The 8,138-nt window shown below is 35.0% G+C and overlaps 1 protein-coding gene across 1 annotated transcript in view; it reads left to right on the top strand.

The window, feature by feature from the left end:
* The first annotated feature begins 1,273 nt into the window (after positions 1-1,273).
* Positions 1,274-8,138, top strand: part of LOC124639279 — a 32,291-nt gene continuing 25,426 nt past the window's right edge. The window contains exon 1 of the mRNA XM_047176545.1: positions 1,274-1,497. Within this exon, the coding sequence (XP_047032501.1) occupies positions 1,492-1,497 (6 nt within the window). The 5' untranslated portion in view covers positions 1,274-1,491. The remainder of the gene's footprint in view (positions 1,498-8,138) is intronic.

The raw sequence follows: 8,138 nt of genomic DNA, 5'->3' as shown, positions 1-8,138 counted from the left end.
TCCCAAAACTCAAAAATTTTCGCGCTCGCTTCGCTCGCAGTTTCTTCACTACTCACATACTTTTTTTTCCCCCATATAGCTACTTTTAATTTAATGTCCCGATACTCAAAAAAAAGCTTGCTTCACTTTATAGTTGTTTTTATTTTTCAACATTTTTTTGTCTACCCTAGCAAAAAGGTAGCGTCGTTTTTAAGTCCTTTTATTAATTAGAAAGTAACTTCTAGTTTCTATTTATGGTACTACTTTAAGTCCCAGAATTAATTCATAGGCGCCAACACCAACAAAGAGTTATCTACGTTTGGGCTACATTTTAAGTCATTTTTGTTTTGAGTTCTAAAATATAACAAAAAATTTCGCGCTCGCTTCGCTCGCGACTTCAATCAGAGCCTGTGTTCCCGTGTTTTTGCATTCACCAACCAGCAATAACTTGTGTACGATTGGGCTACTTTTTTAGGTAATTTTTGCTTTGACTTGTTAACTATAAAAAAAAATTCGCGCTCGCTTCGCTCGCGCAATCGGTAACTACATGTGTCTGTTTTTCGTATGGGTTTGAATTGCAGTTGGGGGCGCCGTAGAAATCTCGCCCAGGGCGCTAGTAGAGTTAAAGCCGGCACTGCGCACACCAATCAAATGTCAATCGAATACGATTGGTCTTTTATTAGTAGCAGAATGCCCGATATGGTTAAAACTGCTATAGCGATCATATTGCGATTCGATTTCTGTTCGATTTTGACATTATTAACTTAGGAGAATCGGGCCCCTGACCGACTTTGAACCTAGAACGTTAAGTACGAAACCTACAATTAACTGGCGGATATACAATTAACTTTATTAAGTACTGAACATAAAATATGACAGGTAGGTACCCAATAGGTAAATTTTTCCCTCATGTTTTTATTTTATTAGGTACCTAAATACGTCATCATCATCTGTCTAACCTTTTCCCAACTATGTTGGGGTCGGCTTCCAGTCTCACCAATGTTTTATATGGAGCAATTGCCTACCTGACCTTCTCAACCCAGTTACCCGGGCAACCCACCCCCTTGGTAAAGCTGGTTGTCAGACTTACTGGCTTCTGACTACTACTACTAAATATATAGGTAACGGTAGCAAAATCGATCCACTGCCGTGCTTAGCGAATGCAATGCTAGGTTTCATATCGCCATCCCATATCGCAGTTATGCATCTTATCACAACAAATTAATATGAATTTAACTGCCAGTAATTATGTAAGTAGTCAACAAACTGTACTTAATACCTAGCAACCAATAGGCAGTCTAAAATCGCGGTCGCTTGAGAAAGTTTATTTTTTTTACAACGACGCGCGCCAGTCGCCGACCCGCCATCACGCCGCGCGCAGGCGCGTCCCCTGTCAAAAACAAAACCGGTTCCGTATTATTAACAACATAGAGTAAAATTCTTTTGAAGAAAGTCTGTGTTTAGTGATTTATTTTTGATGTTTATTTGAGGAATATTGGAGTTTTTTTCAAAATGAATGTGAGTATTTTTTTTTTGCTTTCTTATTTTCACTATTGTTTAGTTAGGTGTAGGATTTTCTTGCACTTGGCTGTGATTGTTGTGCCTTTGCCTCGACCAAAAACAAAATCAGTTTAAGTATTCTAAATTCAAATAGAATTTCAGTTAAAATTCGGATACATTTTTTCATAATAAATCACTTATATGTTTACGACAATTTATTTATTTAGGAATCATCTTCAATTAAAAAAGTAGGTAACGAGAAAATAGAATATTATAATTAAATATTCATCCAGTAATGAGAGGCCTAGTTTCTTCAAGTAAGTAATCAATAAAAGAAAATGATCGCTGCACAGAGGCCGTTGCACTTTATTCCTTGGTCAGAGACAACTGTTCTCATAATATCAATAACAACACCATTTATTAAGGTCCCAGAAACTTGTTTTTACTCAAAATATGACCAACTTTATTCAATTTACCTTGACGTTAAAAATAACTAGCTATTTCTAGGTCAGTGTTGTATGCAAATTACTTTCCTAAATCTTGGGTCAAACATAACTAACTAAAACTTAATTTGACATCGTGAAAGAAAGACGTACAAAATTCAGATTATTTTTCCATATTTGTCATGGTTTATTTTGAAAAGCAACTCATATACATTAATATGATAAATAGGAAACATTTTTTTATTTGTTTGTTTGTACTATAAGACTCGCAAGTCTCTGTTGGAAAGCTACTCTTCCCGAGTAACATAGGCTATATTTTATCTAGATACGGGCAGTAGTTGCCACGGGACGCGGGTGAAACCGCGGAAAAATAGCTATACTTAATAATTTCTTCACACACAAATAAATACAACTTTCCACCGAAGCCATGTTTCGAATAGCGTTTAACTTTGTTTTTTTTTTGTCAAAAGCCAGTGAAAGTGCTTGTTAGAAAACGATATAACATGTTGTTAACTTACTTTTACGAAATAATACCACTATGCTAGCCTACACATTATTGCTACGTTTTAGTAATAAAATTCGTACTGAAGGACTGTATTATTTCAGTAATATTTATAAAAAATAGTAGGCACTTAAAAGTGACTCAAAAAAGAAAAAAAATTGCACCTCGATTTCAAGAACCACATTGCTATAATTAGTGATATCAGATAAAAATTTGACTTATGTTTTTGTTTTTGCATCAAAATATTTTTTTTTCTTCCTCGTCCTACACATGCAAATCCACTATGTAAGTCCCAGGTACTGAATGCAGCAGAATTATATTTTTATTTTCTAAACAAAACAAAAGTAGGTATACCTAACTTATAATAAAACGGACCTTATTAAGTACCCAAGCTCTTTAAAAAGTCATCTACAACAAGATGTCGGCTGTCGAACTAGTTTTGAGCTATTTATGTTACCTGCCAGGACGTGGACAGATGCCATTTGTATAGAAAAATGTTGACGAAGTTATAAAAACGAGAACGTAGTATACACAATATTTGAATAGTTTCTTTAAAACGAATGTATAGCGTCGCTTAAATGTCAGGACCCCAAAAATCGAAAGCTGAGATTCTAATATAAAATTCACTTATAGTCCCTCAAAGAGCAGAATAGTTAAATTCCAGTCTTTCTTCAAGTAATGGAGAGCCTTTCTCGGAACCATGGAAAATTATATTTTTCTATAGACATAGCAAGAATGTTAAGCTTCTTCCAACTTCACATTACTTATCTACGAGCCTTTTTTTAAAGGAAAACAAAACAAACAAACAAAACGAATATTTCCTTCTTATTATATTAGTATAATTGGTATAGATTAATTTGATCATTTATTTATCTCAGTTGATTGACTCGACTGTGTTATCTGTGGTCTTCAGCTGGAATCAATTAGAGTTTAGCTTTCTCTCCTTTGATTTAACACTTTCTATAAGGATGTTTATTTCTTAATACGATTTTGTATGTATATCTGCATGGTTATTATAGTTCGGCCATTCAGAGAATGCGTTCCTGACACGTCGCGATTGAACTGACGACGTAACTACATTCATTGATTATTGATATAATAATGTTGTTTTAATGCTCCTCAATTGTTAAAACGGTAAACAACCAGCAAAAATATTTTTATCGTAACTGCAACGCCATTGCAAAGTTACGTCGTCAGTTCAATCGCGACGTGTCAGGAACGCATTCTCTGAATGGCCGAACTATAATGTTCAAATTAAGTAAACAAATTGATTAAAGTATAAGTACTTAATTTAATATTTGTGGTTTAAATCCATGATTAATTTAAATCGCTTTGTTGTGTTGTTTCCACACTTACTTACCTACGTGTCAGCTTTATCGATTATATTATTGAATACGTAACGAATTGATTTCTGAATAACCGTCTTCTCCATTCTCAAAGTATGATACCTCAAAGAATGCATGATATTTTGATAAAGGCAGACCACTAGATTAAAAACTTTCTACTGAATCATAAACACCTTCTCCAATTCGACCCCACTATGGCCATTTTTCAACGCAAATCATTCATCACTCACTTTATTTCGACTATTACGAGGTACACGAAATGTTTTGTTTCTATAACACCAATTTTATGGTTAAAACATATCAATAATCGTTGTTAAAGTGCTGTCTGACCAAAGGGTATTGGGTTGCCCGGGTAACTGGGTTGAGGAGGTCAGATAAGCAGTCGCTTCTTGTAAAGCACTGGTACTCAGCTGCATCCGGTTAGACTGGAAGCCGACCCCAACATAGTTGGGAAAAGGCTCGGAGGATGATCAATAATCATTGTTAAAGTGCAATGAAAACTCTATAATGTACCTAAGTAACTTTCTTTAAATTTTCTTCCGAGTCGGGCATAGTCGGGCAGTCTCGCCATGGTGAGAATTTTGTCAGATGTGAACTAGTTCTCTGAAAGGAGGTCAATATGACAAGACTGGAGTCAACGTCTTGAAAGTCAATAATAGGTAATGACCGATAATTTAGTTCTTGAAATTAAATATGAGTGAAGCAGGTACGTACAAGACTACAGTCTGACCCACGGATCTGTCAATTTTTTGGTGCAGTATTTTTCCTAGAAAATTAACAATTGTCAACTGCACAAAACACCCTCTACATACTCTTACTTACTGCCATAAGTCAATCATTTCATTGGAGAGATTAGTGGATCTTAAAATAAAACGTAGGTACAATGTTAATATATTAATACATTAAAAAAAATACTGTCTCTTAGGTATCTACTTGAAAAGAATACAAATGTTTATGATAACAATTAAGCTTTTCTATTTTCGTTGTGAGATTTTCATTTCGAAAGCTACTTCCATTTTCTGTCTATTTTCACGATTTCACTTTTGTTTTCTTTCATTTCCAAATATAGTGTTTATTATAACTTATGAATGTGACAGACAATGTAGCTCTATAAAGATTTTTAACTTTCTCGATTTTGTACACATATTTATAAATGATCGGATAAAACATGATACTGCATATAAAGGTATAAAGTATTTATTTTAAAGGCTTTTTTATTTTCCCAATGTTTCGAATTGAACTTACTACTCTCTATTAGGTATTTACCTATTAAGTACCTAATTAATTCCAAAACCAAAATTACCGTCTGTAGTTTCCAAGGGATCGTAATACACTTTTCCTTAATACTTAACATTAGAATAACCTAAGCTATATTTAAGTGAACTAACGTGACCTATCCGAAATTCCTACGAAGTCGGTTCACTCAGACCGCAATGACTCACTGGCTGCGTCATTATATATATATGTCTGTCTGTCTGTGCACCGGAATACGTGTCTAATCGAATTCTTATTGTTTTTGTTGATATCGAGATGAAAAGATAAAATGTCAGAGCATTCGTTGGTACCTACATAGCGTCACGTACGGATATTTGCGATAGAACTACGTTTACTTAGATCAGTTCAATATTAAAGTTAATTAAAGTAAGTAGGTATGTAAGTATATATCTTTAAATAGAACATCGAAATCGATTTATCAAATATCTGGGCCATAATTACGAGATAAACACCGTAAAACGCGAGCAAAAAGCTGGTTTTAAAACAAGTTCCAGAATTTAGTTCGATTTTCGATCGTTAATAATACGATCCGCCATGCCATGTCAGTAAATGAGTCATTAAAAATATCATGCTTAAGTTTCACAGCATTTATAATTTTATTACTTAACTAACGCAAACGCATCTGATCATGCAACTATAATACTTAATACTACAAAACAATTTTCTAACAGCTCATAATATTAACAAGGTAAATGACTTCAGTACCAACTTACTAAGCCATACAAAAACGCAATTACTTCGAAACTATGTAAGACTTTGATAACCGACTTATGTGCGCTAAAGTGCAGAAAAACGGCAAAAAGTGAAGATTAGCTCATAGTCTACTACTTCCTGAAGAGGTACTGGAATCAATCACAATAATGCGTAATAAGTAGAAGTATGCAATTAAATAAAAACAGCTTAACTACACTTTGGGAAGTGAATGTTTCAAACGCAGTCGAGTGTAAACTTGAGATCTAATAGTTCGTAACTTTAACGTCTGAGTACATAAATAAGTAGATTGTATTTAGAAGTTATACTTTAATTAAGTTAGGTTTTATTACGGTACGGTGCTGCGGAGCGAGGTCCCATTTGGAGAAGACAGAAAGTCTGACAACCAGTCCATGAACGTGATTCGGAGGGCACGATCAACTGTAGGTCCCGGCTGTCATTGAACATCTTTGGCAGGCGTTACGGGAAGTCATACGTCAGAACGTCTGACACCAGGCTTACGAAGGGGCATCGGGTAACCCGAGTAACTGGGTGGAAACACTGGAGCTGCATTCGGTTAGACTGAAACTAAGAAGCAAATAGTTTAACTTGATTTTCGAGTAAAGTAGGCAGCTAATATAAAGTTACTTGCCTCTGCATAGAAAGTATACTTTAAACTGTAACCTTCTTGAAGCGAAACAGTTTCAAGTTTTACAAACTGGTCAGTACCTACCTATTGTATATTTTTTTCTGATTCTCAAGAACAGTTTGGTACAGCCTATATTTGTTGTTTGACATAACCTTGGCACTAAGCTACTCAACCGATAGAGATAGATATCTAACAATTGTTTTACCGTTTCAATTAAAATACGTCTTACACATTATGTGGTCATCTTTTTTTATCTGTCAATTTTTTTAATCTGTGAAAATCAATAAAAACGAAGATGGACATAATTTCCCGCGCAAACATCTATCAAAAGTATACTTTTTCGGCCATTGTGTAGGCTAAAGTACATCAAACATGCTGCCTTGTCTTTTCTCAGAGATAAGAATAGTTTCTGAGAAAATTCTTTTAGAAGTGACAAGAATTTCAGCCCCTGTCTGTAACGAATGTTACTGATTCTAAGCGGGATGTTTCAGATTAGCGATCTGACGAATTTCCATGTAATGTGAGCATACCTAAAACATCCGATATTGTACATCCGCTTATCCGCTAGATTCTAAAGGAACAAACAATCTATGTGTATCATTTTCTTCAATCCATCAAAGCATTTGAAAATCGAACTAGGAATTTAAAATGGCCGCAGATGGAACGCCATGATGTTTTTGTTTTCAATCTTTGGTTGTCGTTACAGCTAGTCAGAAGCCAGTACCTAAGTCTGATACTAGTCTTACCAAGGGGTATTGGGTTGCCCGGGTAACTGGGTTGAGGAGATCAGAAAGGCAGTCGCTCCTTGTAAAACAATGGTACTTATCTGCTTAAACTGGAAGCCGACCCCTACATAGTTAGGTAGGGTACAAATGGTAGGCAGAAAATGAACAATGTTCAAACCTACTTTTTTTGAGGAAAAATATTTGTCAATTGTCATGGATCCCAATTGATTTTCCTCAAAATGAATATTTCATACATTTGCATATACATAGTTAGGTAGGGTACATACATATGCATTTTACATATTTCAATAATCACGTCCTAGCGTCTCTGTCCGTACAATACACAATAAAATATAACAATGTTAGCACTTGTCGTAACTTCTAACTTGATAATGTTCCACAAGGCTAAGCAAGTCGTGACCGACTTACTTGCAGATTTTATTTAGGCATGACGTCATATTATACTAAAAATATCACGACAATGATATGAAGCTCTAGTAGGTACAATAGGTACTCCTTATAAAACACTGATACTCAGGTGGTTCCGGTTAAACTTGAAGCCGACCCCAACATAGTTGAAAAAAGCTAGGCAGAGACTCTATGGCATAGACACTCTCCTCAAATAGAAAGAACTACATCAAACAAGTAAGCTCAGTAGTTAGAGCCCTTATTTGAAAGATTGTTTTGGTCTCTAAGGTTACCTACCCAAGTCATTTCGCCTAATTCTAGCGAAAGCTGGCCACTGGGACATTGCCGTATTTAGTTTAATGGTCCATAAAGATAGCAAAAGCATTTGTTTCATCCCAAAAATATTCGTCCAAAGAACATTTTGCTCTAAGTTACAAACATCAAAAGCCTATATTTGGTTCATAAAGATTAACTTTCTCTGATAAATGGAACCATAACTATTATCGTGCCGAAAAGTTTAAAGGTTGAAGATACCTTGAAATTCTTGCAACCTACTTACACAGTTAAGTGAAAAATATGAATCGGTTGGAGCACGTTTTCTATTGTTATTTTACTTAGACC

The sequence above is a fragment of the Helicoverpa zea genome, chromosome 19 (assembly GCF_022581195.2).
Source record: "Helicoverpa zea isolate HzStark_Cry1AcR chromosome 19, ilHelZeax1.1, whole genome shotgun sequence".
Classification (NCBI taxonomy): Eukaryota; Metazoa; Arthropoda; class Insecta; order Lepidoptera; family Noctuidae; genus Helicoverpa; species Helicoverpa zea.
Note: the sequence above shows the minus strand (reverse complement) of the source record. Positions and strands in the feature narration are given on the sequence as shown.